The sequence below is a fragment of the Aptenodytes forsteri genome, unplaced genomic scaffold (assembly GCF_000699145.1).
Source record: "Aptenodytes forsteri isolate BGI_AS27 unplaced genomic scaffold, ASM69914v1 Scaffold79, whole genome shotgun sequence".
Taxonomy (NCBI): domain Eukaryota; kingdom Metazoa; phylum Chordata; class Aves; order Sphenisciformes; family Spheniscidae; genus Aptenodytes; species Aptenodytes forsteri.
Genome location: NW_008794776.1, coordinates 5,446,351 through 5,461,952, shown reverse-complemented (window position 1 = coordinate 5,461,952; position 15,602 = coordinate 5,446,351). Strand labels below are relative to the sequence as shown.

Below are 15,602 nucleotides of genomic sequence, written 5' to 3'. Positions count from 1 at the left end.
GGGGGGACGTTTGGAGTGATGGCGTTTGTCTTCCCAAGTCACCATTAGGCGTGATGGAGCCCTGCTTTCCTGGAGATGGCTGAACACCTGCCTGCTGATGGGAAGGAGTGAATGAATTCCTTGTTTTGCTTTGCTTGCGCGTGTAGCTTTTGCTTTCCCTATTAAACTGTCTTTATCTCAACCCACGAGTTTTCTCACTTTTACCCTTCCAATTCTCTCCCCCATCCCACCACGGGGGAGTGAGCGAGAGGCTGTGTGGGGCTTAGTTGCCGGCTGAGGTTAAACCATGACAGTATCCAATTAAGACAATCCAATTTAACATTCATGGAAACAAAAAATTCTTATTTCATGGGTTCATTCTATTCTTAAACCTAGATATTATTCCTAGATATGCTTCTGAGATATTATTGTACTATACAGTCTAAGATCAGATACAGTCAACAAATCCTGGAAACACCAGGATCTAAAATAGCAAACTGAAGCTGGAGTTTCACTAGAGGTACAATCTCTTGAATCTTTTGGCTTTTATGGCTTTTAAAAACAAATGCAGGTAAAAAGAGCTGAAGGAGTTTGATGACAGAATGCAGATCTTATGAGCTGCACACATCAGACTTTTATATTAAATTTGTAGGTAAACTTGATTATTCAACTATTCAATTTGTAGATAAATATAGAGTGACTGGAATGCATCTATTCCAGCATCTTCATTTTTTACATTCTTTGAATTAATCTTCATTTACATGCAAGAAAGTCCAGAGTAAAATTCACCTGCTCTGTGTTCAGATGAAGATGTCACTCAGTTTTCATGCAGGGAGCCAAACATGATTCTAAAACAACATTTTTAATAAAGTTGTTCCTTTGTATTTCAGCTAAGAATATTTGCGGTGCTCAGAAAGCAGCATCATTTCTTTGGCAACCAAGTTCAGATTTCTATAGCAGCAAGGACAATTCAAAAATTAACACAGTCTTTCCTAAAACTGCTACTGCATAAATCTCTGCTGTACACTTAACCAGAGTTACCTGCACTGAAGTAATTCCTCTCTAAAGGGCAACGTACAGTGTGAAACATTATTTGAACTATTTTACCCATAAGGTACTTGAGATATTATGCACAGTGCAAAGGCTTCTGGGAGCACAGTCCCTGCATTGCAGTAAGCTCAACTACTCTCTAAATTCTTTCCTGGTGAATTACGGTAAAACTGGAGCATGCTGGGGAAACACAGCAAAGACACTGGAGGATTATACAGGATGCTCACTGAAGCCAGGTTGCACCCAGAACTGAAGAACAGTCACATTTTCAGCTGAGCTGTCCTAACCCAAATACTATTTGATGAGGTGGCAAGCTCAGGTTAGCAGCATTACCGTATGGGATTTAATGGGATTTTTGCAAGGAGGACTCAAATTGTAGCTTAAATGAAATAGTCTTAAGATATGGGTAAGGTAACTCCTCCAAGAATATACTTGCTCTCAGCTTTCAGTATTAGAATTTGCTTCATTTATCTGCTTTCACCAAATGACAAGGGAACTTTAAATTTTTCTAGGACAGAACTGAGAAAGGAAAAAGAAATATATTTCAAAGGGTGCAATTATTGCAGAATCAGTATTGGAACTAACGGCACTAAAATAATTGTTTAAAATTAAGCCAGTTTCTGCCTCAAGAACTCACAGGCAAAGAAGATGGATTAAATATATCACTTTCATTGTACAGCACAATTGTATGACATCCAATCAAAGTAAACAGCACATGCATTTATTTTCAATTGCTGCCTTTCAAACAGATAAAACTACGAAAAGAATAAAAAACAAATCTTCATTTAAAAAAAGATTGTAAAATCCTCAGGAACTACCAATGAAGCAGGCTAGTAAAATTCCCCTTCCTGCCATTTTCACTGAGGCATTTGTTAGAACAGCTATGCGTGACTTGGTAAATACCATGTACCTGCACCAGAGGAAGCAACGAATAAACCGTAACATAAATAATTTGTAGTATCTTCTGCAATAAATACCTTTATCTTTATCACGTGAAGACTTGACTGGAAAGGACTTTTGGAAGAGACTTCTTTATAATGAATGAAATTCTCTTGCTATCTTGGCATTGATAATATCTTTTTTTATATATATATATGCACACACATAAACATGTATGTATGTACACACACACGCACACACAAACATACAGCTTTTATACCGATGATAATTGTCAGGAATAAAAGAAAAGAAGAATAGAATAAAAAAGAATAAAAGGGGCCAAAAGACCTAGCCTATGCAGAAGCTCTATGTTCTGTGCCATGATGAAGAGCAGCCCTGTCATGACTAGTTTCCCAGCTGACAGCCCATAAGAGGATGAAAGCAGTGTTGAAGAGGTAATCTCTTGTGTCCCAGCAATTAGCATGCACAAATATTAGCATGGTTTGTTACAGGACGATGATTACTTTGTTCATGACTCCCTGGAGGGCCACCCACAGAAGGGAAGTAAGGCAACTTACAGTGATGGAAGGAGAAAAAAAGGCAGAGTCTGATGACTGGCACTGATGCAATGTTGGCCACCTACTCATGACCAGGAGAACTGGATTTTGCTCCAGTTCAATTGCAAGACTCTCTAGATTCTTCTCTTCAGGCTTCAGACACACAGGAGAGCATGTCTGCTATACTGCTGTTCATAATATCCTTCACTTACCTTCCAAAAACTGTATGCTTCTTGTCCAGATATGCACAAGAGCGGAATGTGATGAAGCTGGAAGGAATAAAGACGTAACAGTTAGCATATTATCTCATCGACACCCAACAGCAGCCAGTAATGCTTAAAAATGGAGAGTGTACGCAACAGGTCTCTGAGAGAGGACAAGCCCCTCTCTCTCTCTGGCTCCTCTCTGGGAGGCATGCTGGCCAAACATCCTTTAACTCCTCTGTTTTGTGGGTTTTGTCTTGGATTTCTGGAGTTTTGACTTCTCATTTTTATACCTCACTAACATCCCTAAACAGTACTCCAAGCATGGTGACTTGTACAAAATTAATGTGAGCATCTGCCTCCTTGGCCAGGCAGGCCCTGGGAAGCTCATGCAGGACAGGGAGACGTGCATCCTGCTGGAGAAGTACATTTCTTGTGCATGATTGGGAGCTTGTATCCAGCAAATGTAGTTATGTAACACAACAGCCAGTGTAAACTTCCATCTTTTAGGATATTTACTTCTTGCGTTTATCTTCCATTAAATTGGCCTGTCAGTGATCCATTTCTTCTCTGGACAGAGCAAATTTGTGCTTTGGATACAAACATGGCAGAAGAATACTTCAAAGTGTCAAAAGTAATGAAAACCTGTGAAACTTGGATTTTTAATTTTTACTTAATCGGACTTTTAATTTTCGGGGTTGTATTTTTAAACGTAAACATGGGAACTAAAATACCAAATCCAAAGCAACCTTTACTACTAAAACTTTTCTCTAAAGCTTAATGCTTCTTTGGAAGACTCAAGACTACAAGTATATGAGACAGAGGTTTCCACACTGTGGTCTGCAGACCACGATGGCCCATCTTGGCTGGACATGCAGTGCTGGCTCTCCTCCCTGTCTCCATCTGTTACACTATATTAGAGACAGCTAAAAATATATAAGCATTCCAAAAGCACTCTTCCGTATAAGCAACTGCCTCAGGAAGTTATATGATTGCAAATAGGAGGGGCTACAATCTGCCAGACAATCTATTATGATGTAGCTTGCCCTAGGAAAGCTTTGAGATGCTGTGCAGAATGCAAACTCCTACACAGGGCAAACATTACAATGTAGCCTTCTGCATGCCTTCTTTGCACCAGTTTATTCCCAGATATCCAATACTTAAGATTATCAAGTGGTCAGTTATGTAGCATTGTAATAAAAAAAAATCTGAGCAGTAGCAAATATACAGAGAAAGCTTCTCATCCATCACCGCAGTCAAAATAAAATTAAGGACAATGGAATTAACATAACTCAGGATGATCACAGAGGAGAAGTCCCGAGCATTATTCGAGCATCACCTTACACAAGGGACCCGGATCACTCTGCACTGCAGTGTCTATCACCTATGGGGAGAGCTACTCACCCAGTTCCTAAGGTCACAACAGTTGCCAGAAGTGTCTAAACACTGCCTAAGAAGCTTTATAAATACGGGCAGCTGGAGTCTCTCAAGGACTTCACATATAAAGGAATTTCATATTTCATTTGTAAATTTCAGGGAAATATACAATCACATTTACAGCAGCAGATGACGTGACTCAATATGGCACATCACTGATGAACTGTCTTTAACTTCTGTTTCTAGAATCCCTTTTAACAAAAAAAAAAAAGAAGAAAAAAGCCTCTACTCTCCCCTAATTTAGCACCTGAGTGCTGGCAATAACATTCAAATCCAAAATAAGCTCTACAGCAACTCGATCCTGCAAACTGCCTAACGTGCTTAGCCTTAAGTATGTGAGTAAGCCTATTAAAGGCCCTGAGACAAGCACTTGCGTTTAATTAAAGCTAACCACACTACTGCATAGTTTACAAGCCATAATAATACTTAGCATCGTGAAGACCAACACCAAGAATCCCCTCCCTCCCCAGTCCCAACACACAGTACTGTACACACACACATGCTCACTCTCTTTCCTGGGGCTCCCAATAAAAGTACAACTTTTTTTTATTGCAGTACTTAGAGAGCAACTAATAAATGGATGGCTGAAAGTGACACAATATTTTCAAAAGACTGCAGGCAAACACCCGTATTAATGTTACACATAAAGAACGTTATTATAACTTCACTATCTTTAAATTTCATTTGTTGTTCTTCCTGCTTCTTCATTCATTTTTTCCTCATTTTAGTCCTCATTCTGCTTTTGTGCACTGAAAAACAAGACATTCTCAATCCCAGATTCTGCACTCTGCCACATCTGGGTTCTACACATTTCAACAGCGCAGAACTGTTCTCATTTATTTAAAACCAGGTGAGTAAAAAGAAGCAACATTTCCATAGAGTATATGTTTCATTTCATTAAGCCCTTTCAAAAAGTTCAATACGGGGCTAAATTTAAACAGAGTGGAGAGGTGTAATGATCTCACAGGGATAAGTGGGGGGACACGGACAAAAATGAACAAGAACTTCAAATCATAAAACCAGAAAAGACAAATTAATGATGATATGATAAACCTACAGGTCTTCTTGCTGTGCTTCACTTTGCTCTTAGATTGGGTAACGGCAACTGTAGCTACCCTGATTTCAATATGCAACACTCGACAGAACATTTCACTTGACTGAACTTTAAGGAGTAGCTCATAAAATGTCACTTGTTTTCTTAACAGAGTAAGACACAGTGTCTAGAGGGAAACAATAAAACACAAAAAGCAAGTGACTACTTACAACTGTGATTTGTTTGTGTTGGGTCCCGAATTGGCCATACTAAGAACACCACGTCCCGTGTGGGACAAATTTGGCTTAAATTCATCTTTGAAAGGTTTTCCCCAGTAAGATTCTCCTCCTTAAAAGAGAAAAGATGATAGAAGAAATGTTTGTTTTCATTAGTTTCCCACTACATTTTTTAACAGGCACTGACACTAAATTCAAGGTTTATGGCACTTCTGATCACTATGTGTATAATATTTTCTTACCTCATCCCTATCACTAGGTTAGTATTTGAGCATGCCCTTGAAATCAGATGTTTATAACTGGCAACACAATTCTGTGCCCCCACACTATCAACTGCAACAGACCAGACTGTTTATGAACAGCATTATATATTGTGTGCTAAAGAACTGTCAAGGATTTAATTTTTTACTGCTGGTCCACCATAATTTTTCTTTTTTGAGACATTAAATCTTTAAAAGTGGCTTCCTGACAAAACATAGAACAAAGAATTACTAGCTTAATTGCACTCTGGATTAGCATTGCTTCTGGAAATAAGTGTCAGGGAGATGAAATATGTTCATAAAATCAACTAAGAATAGGAGCTATAAGGTCAAATGCTTAATTCCTGGCTAAACAATGAAAAATGGCAATATGTATTCCTCCAAAATAAAAGGCAAAACTTAGATTATTTGGACTAGATACCTGGATGATGTAAACACTTAAATGCAATGAAGTCAAAAGGATGATAAAACTTTGCACAAGCCGCAGACCCAGCCCTCCACAACTGATTTCTTTTCTGTGTCTGTGGATAGAAAGAGGGTCTGGCAGACCTCTCCTCCTGGCTGTCATTTTTACATTATTTATGACAGATCTGACATTTTCATTTGCACTTTCCTCCATGATCATTCTTAGTAAGAAAAATGAAGGCTGAGATGAGTCATAGTTTTACAGTCAAATCCATAATCTTGTTTGACAAACCATGAAAAAATATTTCACCTTAGCATAGTATTAAAAATAAAACAAACAAAACTATCCAAACAGGCAGCAAGTCTGGTCCATCTGTAGAATTGGCTCAAGAATCTTCTAGAGTAACTGTATTACTTGCGAAGCAGAAGGTCAGTAAAGGATCTGCAGTGCTCAACGGTATTTCCACATGTAATACAGAAAAACAATTTGATGATACAACTGCACAGGCAAGCAGCAAATAAAACTGAGGAATAAAACAGGCTCCTCCCAAAAACCTTATGCAGAAAATCACAAGAGTGCATCAAATGAGAAAAGAATTTCAGATGATACCACAAAAACAAAGCATCACACGTGGACAGCTGCAAGTGCAAGTGGAACTAAGTAAGCAAGAAATTTTGGAAGAAACTGACCCACTTAAAAACCCAGTTAATCATGTTCAAAAGACCTATTAACAGAGTTGAGTGTAGCCTGCTCTGCAATTTGACAAGAGGCAGCAAAAGGGGACAAACCCTGTAGGGATTTTCTGTAATTAGGAGTAGAGAAGGAGTGATTACTTCAGCAATCTTTGGCTATTGAATATTTTAAGATCAGCTAAATTACATCAGCTTGATCCCCTATGCCAATCTCTTCCAGTAGTGGGTGAAAGGGATATGGTACAGCTGCAGCCAGCTCTACTGTCTTGAAGATGAATCCAAGACCCAGCTATTCTAGGCAAATCCAAAGTGTTCAACCTATTAGAAAATGTCTTACCAGAAGCCAGTAATTTTCTTTGCTAGTGAATCTCCTTGTGTATTCCTATTTGCTAAGAGAGGTTACTTGTGCAGTGCCTGCTACTTACTTTGTCCAGAAAAACAAAGTTCTTCTAGGTTAGTAAATAAACAAGTTACGCTCAGAATATAGCGAGGCTCCACGCCAACAGGATTGCCCGAAACCAGAAACACACCTGCAAAGCCTGCAGACCCACTGCCCATCAACAGCACTATGCTCTGCGCACTATTTCTCCTTCCCTCTTCACCTTTCACAGTTTTCACCTTTCCACTTCCATTTGGCCTGGCGGGGCAGCACTGGGGACGGGTTCCCTGCCCGCACCGCCACGCCACTGCAGTGCCATTGCTTAAGGCCCTGCATTTCTGCTCTCAGTCACAGCCGGAGCTCTTTGCACCTGAGTAACAAACTTCACTTGGACTTCCCTTAGAGAAATGCATAATTGTGCTTCAAAGGATCTCTTGAAGGAACTCCTAATTATTTGTAAAGCAGATGCACTTGCTACAAGTCCTAACCTAGAGGAATTTTTGCTGTCTGAAATTTTCAGATGATATGCAAACATGAACACAGCAGCATGTGGCCAAACCCTTGAGTCTGTTACACCCTTCATATAATTCCAGTTGATGCTGGAAATACAGCATTGTCAAGCTGCTGAAAGAGAGTGGAATCAACCCTGAAGCCTTTGCTGGTCAGAAAAATAATTCAAAAGGAAAGAGAAAAATTGTGAATGACAGAGAGACTCTCTCTTTCTGGCACAACAAGCAACCAGACCCAAGAGCTTGCAGACAGGAGCAATGAGCCATGATCTTTAGGTTTTGGAATATTTATTTTTGTGTGATTTTACTTCAGATCATGCACTGCAGGTCAGAATTAATCTCATATGTATGAAGGCTAACTTTGTTTCATTCCAGTTCTCTGGAAATAAGTGCTAATGTTTTAGTAGATAGTTACAGCATGAGATCCAGTCCCTGCTTCCCCCTGCCATACAGCTGTTTCCATGGCTAATTCTGTCTGCCCGGGAGCTGCAGCAAGAACAGAGAATGGCCTGTGCAGCATTCGCCTAAAAGGCCAGATGTCCTATAAAGGATATAGCTGAAGTATCTGCGGAGGCCTGGCAGCACAGACTGGCAAGGGGCGGTGGAGACGCTTCAAAGGCAGGCAGTCAGCAGTACAGGAATGGTTTGGGGTTTTTTTGTTGTTTTTTTAAAAGAAAAAAAAAATTAGATACAATACTTTTTTTTTTTTTTTAAAGGAAAAACCCTAAAGTATTCTCCTTAAATTAAAAATAGCCTGAATGTGCTGTTTGTCAAACTCCTGCTAACCTCTGGAATTGTTCCAGGTTCAAGTATCTGCTTGAAGCAGGAGCAGACAGAGCAAGCCAGAAGATGGCGAGTTAATGTGGTTTTTTTTTTTTAATTACTGAAACCCAGAATCACTTTCTCTCTGAAGATTAGGTACAGATCCCTCACTAGTCTACTGCCATGGCAGCACAGTGCCTAATGCTCAGCCGGGGTGGGTCTGAAACAGGGATTTTAGATTCTTACATTTTACTCTCTATGGTAGAGCTCAATGTAAACTCAGGAAAATGAGTCACAGGCTCGAAACCTACTACTAATAATTATGAGGCATTCGGAAGTATCTAGCAGATTTTACTGTGTTTATTCTTGACACAGCTGGGAGGTGTGGCTGTGCCATCTTTTTCATTTTCTGAAAGCACAATGGATGCAGACAGACAGAGGAGCTGGGACCGTCACACTGTCTAGCTCTAGCCCTCTCATGTTACACTCCCCGTATATGCCATAAAGACAGGAGGCTCCTCCTTATATTCCCCAAATCTTCCTCTGAGAGCACACAGATCATTGCTGACTATATATGGAGTCACGATGATGCAAAAACCTCACCCCAATGCTGATGTACTAGCCTACAAGCAAAGCCCATGGAAAACAAGAACTAACTCTGGGTGTTAGATTCACAGCGGGCAGCACTGCCTGCCACCTCACCTTCCTCTCAACTTACTCCTGATAAGATTATCTTCTGTCAAAGTGAAGCTGTGTGCCTACTGGACCTGCAGATGTTTCTGAGATCCTATTACAAAAAGTGCTGGAAAAAAAATTCTGGGGGCTTCTGTGCTAGAAGTCAGAGGAGTTCACATGGCAGCAGACATGGCCCCGGGTAGGTACTGCCACTGGCTGGATTGGTGTTGGGAGTGCAAAATGGAACAGTACTTACAACCCTGCACATGGGGGTCTCCTGTTTGCACAAAGCTGGAAATGTACTTGGGATCAGCCACGGAAATCCACTGGCCTTCTAACAGCATTTAACCTGTACAACGTCAAAGCTTTCAGGAGCCAGAAAGAGTTTTTGCACAATTCTGTAAAATAAGAATCACATGCCTACCCAGATACCGAAGATTCAAAGCTGAAGGCAGCTGGGAGCCACTTCCCCACATTTTTAATAAAAGAGAAAAACTCTTAAATTAAAGAGGTGTTCACCTAATTCTCCCACAGAGATGAAACCAAACAGACCACACAGCTCATAGAAAAAATTAGACTGTATTCATCATTTCCACTGCTATCCAGACTGGCAAGATATATTTAGCTTGTAACTGAAGCATGGTTAGTTATTCAGTCTCTTATCTGCACCTTGTGCTGATAGTGAAAAGGTGAATAGATGTAAACTGACATCTGAAGCAATCACACATTAGCAACTATACAGAAAAAAGCCACGTTTTCAGATTGTCTTTTGAACTAAACCAGCTTACTCTTTGGTAGCCTTTATTCCTTCTAAAGGCATTTTTTTCAGAAAGTAATTTTTTGGGTAAAATTACAGAAGTTGTACAACTTTCTTGCAAAGAGCTGAGAGATGCACCTAAAGCTTCAGAAATGTAGCATTCCAAAAGCCAGGTGTGAGCTGACAACCATTCATGACAGTTGTGATTTTAAAGAAATCCTTCCTTTTTCTGGCATAAAAATTGCTAAGCAGTGGTAAGGAAGTGGGAGGGCTCTGATTCACAAAAATAATGGCTTACTTTCTGTAATTTTCTTCTTGTCATTTGGAACCACAAGGTATGTAATAACATCTGACACTTCCATATAGCTTTCCAAGTGAGATTCTTGAATCATTTTGCAAATACGAAAGCCTTAGCTCAGCCAGTAAGTGCTTCTCTCCCTTCAGGTAAAAGGACACAGTACTTTTAACCCCACATACCAGAGGCTGGATTTTCAGAGGGGCTGCAATCTAAAAGGAGTATATTGCTAGATAAAAAGGTCCTGCTCTCGTCCTTTTGCTGAGCTTCAATCATGCAAGAAAAGGGGCTCTAAAACCGGTTACATTTAAGGAACTTCCCTTGTTAGGAAATCACATTGCAGAACTGATGAAGTTTGTCCACAGTCCCGGGGGGGTAGTGAGTGCGCGGACAGGGCGGGCGGGCGAGGGGGGAGAAAGTCCTTCGCTCTATCAGTGGTATTTTATCTTGGGCTTTTACAGCTATTATATGCCTCCTTTGTGCCCTCCTGAATTCATAAATGGACAGAGGCACACACAAGCCGATTCATGAGACCTTCCAACAGGTTGCAAGTAAGAGTAGCTGAAAAATGCCTGTGCCGCTTTGAAAATGTAATGTTTTGCGTATAGTCTTCCCTTTTTCATACAAAGGGTGTAGGATATTAAACCTATTTTTCCTACATGCAAATTTTCTTCTATTATTTGGAACACTGAAAATACAGAGCAGCTGCTCCACTTGCACTAGCATGAGTTAGACAGAATTACTCACAATGTTCAACAATTTAGTTGTTATGAACAGCAGGAAAAGAGATACATCACAAATCTAAAATTCATTTTCAAATAATTAATCATTACAAAGAATGACCATGACTCAGCTTATTGCTCTGAATACTGCCTCTACGGGTGGTTATTTTGTTAGGAAAGAAATAAGCTGCTGCAGCACAATAACACTTCTCCCAGTAGTCTTATGAAACATTAAGTTGAAGGCTATAGAAAATTAGTTTGGTCCTCTAAATCAGTGTCAGTCTTACAGGACTGTATATCTAACTGCTTTGGCAATGCAGGTCTGCCAGCGAAGCTAAGGTAAAACTCTATTCCCCACTCTTTTCCCAGTGTGGTATCTCAACTTCTAGATGCCATAATGCTAATTTTCACCCTCCTCCATCCCAAGGTTAACTGCTGAGTACCAGGAATCAGTTGTCTTTCATGTGTCTGCTGGGTCACAGTTACTTTTATGACAGCCTAACAAGCGACTCAAAAAGGACACATTGGGGTGCTGAATAATAAAAGAAATAAGGATCAGTGCTGCTTACAGATAGGACTGTTCAGCTGGAGTAGTTGTGGAAGTGGACAGTCAGTGACAACCAGCCTGGCATTTTACATCTGTGAAATGCTTCCAAAACACAAGCATGCTTATCTAGGTGAGCCGAGAGCACAGCTGCAGTCTATGTACGTATGACATGTAACCTTACATCATGTTGTACTGAATGTGCCTAAATCCACCCAGAAGCCAAAGAGTCCTGGGCTTAGTTAGCAATGGAGTGGGTGATCACCTAAGCATTTGGGTGTTGCAACCATAAACCTGACACCTGTTGCTGGGATGAATGTTATATGACAGAAACCAAATGGTGGGAAGATTTTTGAACAAGTCTGTTCAAGTTCCTGAGCTGATGAACAGGAATAATTAAATAAATATAACAAAACAAAAAGATATACAGGCTTAATGCACCTTCCACATATCAGTTTGGAAAAGGTGGGGTTTTTTTAAACAAAAAAACCATCCCAAACCTCTTAGCCAGAAAATTTCAGTTAAAGCAGAAGGTTCTATGTGGAAGAGGAAACAAAGGATGTTCTTTTTTCTGAAATCTTCCTACAAAAGGCTCTAGCAGAAACAATTCTCGCAGTTTAAAATATTGACGTTTAAAAGGTAACCTCCAAATAGTCTTCCCTATTGCCAATTGAAATATCTGGGAAGAAAGCTGTTCTACTCTCATATGCTTCTCTGATATTACAGAAGTCAAGTTATTTACTCCTCCAGTAAACCTTTAAAGACCATTAAATCTTACGGACTTTTTAGCTTTCAAAGATGCATCTTTTTTTTTTTTTTTCCTCCTAAGAACCAGTGAGTCAAAGAAATACTGAAATTCCTTCCAGCTGCCAGAAGAAATAAAAAAGGGAATTTATACTGTAAATAACACACAAGACACAGGTAAAAAAAGGTACAAAGTACTGAATCCCAGTGCTTTACTCCAAAGCTTTCCTAACATGAATGCTTGTCATCACATTAATAACGCGCAAAACAATGGACCAAAATTTTTACACCATGGGAACCTAGGAGAGCATCACTACATGTGCCATGTTCTTACACTGCTGCCAAGCTGTACCTTCCTCTGGCTGCGCTGCTGTGGAGAGAACATAAAGCCAGACAAGCACCTTAGGTCTGGCCACCTTCTTACAGCATGTGGCTCGAGATGTGCAAATGAAATTTCTGCCTCACATTCAAGTGTCCAGGATCTATCAGGTAGTCAGGAACAAATCCCGACAGACTACTTGCACTCTCTGAACTGTCTAAGCAGCTTCACTTAAGTAAGTATTAAACACGCAGGCATGACAGTTCAAGAGAAATCTAGTAGCCCACCAGGCTGTCCATTTACAACGTTTTCTTGTGATATTATCATATTCAATAGTGATTAAGTAAGGATATCTAAAATTCAGCTGTCTTCAAAAAATAAATACCATTCAGTTGCAAAGAAGATAGCTGCATCATTTGGACTCTACAATAATTGCAAACAGTCTCTAAAAATCTGCAACACATATCTATTTGAGTGTACACTGTCCATTTTATTAGAACTTTAGTAGTCTTGACAGATGTTTGCAAGACATCTCACCTGCAATATATTCATATTTAATTAAGAATGACAAGGAGGAAAACAAGATGGAAAAGACTAGAGGTCATTACACTCCTTTTTTTAAATAAAAGAATACACATAGGAGGTTTTTTCTCCTATGGGCTTATTTGCATTTTACTTCCTACTTGCTTTGCCAGTAGAGCTCAGTCTTGACCTTCAGTGCAGCTGCACTGCCAGTCCTCTGCCAACTGTTAATTGTGCTGTCTTAGAATACTTCTACCATTTGCACAAACAGAGACAAGAACGACACCAGTAAGTTAATTTTCATTCCACAGCAGGATCTGAACTCCACCCTACAAGGGTGAAAGGTGTCTGAGTCAACCCATTAACTTTCTCCCGTCTCCTGATACCTCTTTAATTTCTCATTTTAAAAGATGTTCCTGATTATATATTTTGGGATTTGAACCGCAACTTTCCTTATAACAAAATCAAATCACATTTCTTTTGACAGTCCAAGCATATACGGTAACAAATCTTGTTAATGGGCTTTTGCCACCAAAACACAGAACCTTTTAACTAGTCTCAAATCTTAGAGTATGCAACTGTTGATTATAGCATGCAGTAGAAGAAAAGCTGTTGGGCAACTTACACTAACATTATTTACAAAGTAAATAGAGCTAAAGTATTTAACAACTACAAAGACATCTTTTTTGGATGACCTGTGAGCACACACAGAAGAATATAGCGCTTGCATACACAAGTGACACATGTATGAACTAGAATAAAAATGCACAGAACCCCACAGGACCAGGCGAGGAGCTGTGGAGGCTGGTGACATCTACAAGTGGGTAAGATAAAAGGTGCAAGTGGAAAATGAGCAGATTTACAGCAGCAACTAGACATATTACATGATGTATCTATTGTGGTGGGCAACGCTCTGAGGACCCTTCAGCTGCTATGTCTCCTGACCATTTCTGATATGACTGTTACGCAGATCTCCAACTAAGGGAGAAAGAACAGGCAGAAGAACTTAGTAACAGTGATCCCTAAAAGTTAGAAAAAGAGCAGCTTGGGCTTTACAAGGCAAGTAGCTGGGAGAACAGATGGTATCTGGCCATTCACCAATTCTGAGGCAGGTCTCAAGTATTTCATTAATGCTGAATTTGAAAGCAACTTTGCATGAATGTGTTTCTTCCTTTGTTCTTTGCCCTGGAAGGCCAGCTGTAAAATCACTATAATTTTCATTTATTTATTTTCTGGAAGAAAAAGGAAGCAAAGACCCAACAAGAATTCTGCATGGAAGAGTACCCAAGTTTTAGACTGAGAATGTATCGGATGAAATTTTGAGCATAGTTAAAATGGTCATAAAAATATAATGATAAAACCTCTGCTTTAAAGTAGAAATACTCAGAGTGTACCACATATCATCATTTAGAGAATTTTAATCTAAAAGGTGTCCAGAAATAAATGTAACAACACAGCGCATTAAGTGAAAACAGTTTACTTGATTCAAACTCAACCTTACCTGTTCCTGTTCCAGTCGGATCACCTCCTTGGATCTGCAGAATTAAAATTAAATCAATAGGTTACATAGATATCTGTGTGAAAGACACTAAATACAAGCCATAAAAGCCAATTCTGCTCAATTTTCTTCCTTCTGTATTGTGTCATGTTGACAAGTTAGCAACAAGGAAACCATTACTACTTATTTGGAGCTTATTTTATCAGCTGGCTGTCATCTCCTACATTACTTATCCAAGAGCAGAATGACAGTTTTATAAAAATAATAGGTGTCTTGTGGGTAAACAGGGAAAATAAACAGTCTCAAATGGGTTAACCAGATCATCCTTTCTATTATGCGCTGAGTCGTAACCTGCTTTTTAATTGATGATGCATTGCTTTTGGAACTGAAAAGGCTTTACATTTTGCTACTAATCCTCCACATGACGGAAAGGCAAAAAATAAGGGAATATGGAATATTTTCTGTATCTGAATCTTTATTTCTCAGTATCCCCCTCACTATCTGCAGTAGGGAAAATCCTCATGTGAAACCAATCTTTCAGCAACAAAATTAATCACTGTATATAGATGCAGGATCTACAGAAATAATATTCTATATTCTAATGCCAGTAGAGGGAGCGTGACATGACTAGTTTCACAGTAATAGCACACAAGCACAATTTTAGTTGTGAGTTTAACTGTGAACTGAGATATACAGTGCTGTGAAAAGAAAAAAAGTTTTTAGGATGACAGGATGGAATGTAACATTCAGTGATGTCCCCTGAAAGATGTGCTCTGCCTTCAGGATCAGGTTGTTAATTCTTCTGAAAGGAAGTTACAGGACAGCTACAATATCCTAAGCTGCCTGGACCGTACCTATGTTAATAAAGATCTTTGACTACCAAAGTCAACTTTCTGGTTCACTAGGTGCTCTTTAACTCCTTCACAAAGAAAGCCTGGGCACCTAGTCCTGGAGCACACTCAGGAAAGGATGATGTGACGGTATCTGAGTACCACAACCTGAAACAGAAATTCAGCTGCTTTCTAAAGTTTCATCTGAATGGGATTTCAACAGGCCACAGTATTACTTATCCAAATTAGCATTTCCCTCTCCTCTTCCCCCCCCCCCCCCCCCCCCCCTTTCCCCCCCCCCCCCCCCCCCCCCC

At 39.7% G+C, this 15,602-nt stretch overlaps 1 protein-coding gene across 1 annotated transcript in view; it reads right to left on the bottom strand.

The window, feature by feature from the left end:
• The window catches only part of PPIL2 (peptidylprolyl isomerase like 2), an 80,206-nt gene that overhangs the window by 13,138 nt on the left and 51,466 nt on the right, over window positions 1-15,602 (bottom strand). The window contains exons 13-15 of the mRNA XM_009274382.2: window positions 14,462-14,495; window positions 5,369-5,486; window positions 2,678-2,734 (exon numbers count right to left, since the gene is read on the bottom strand). Of these exons, the coding sequence (XP_009272657.1) occupies window positions 2,678-2,734; window positions 5,369-5,486; window positions 14,462-14,495 (209 nt within the window). The remainder of the gene's footprint in view (window positions 1-2,677; window positions 2,735-5,368; window positions 5,487-14,461; window positions 14,496-15,602) is intronic.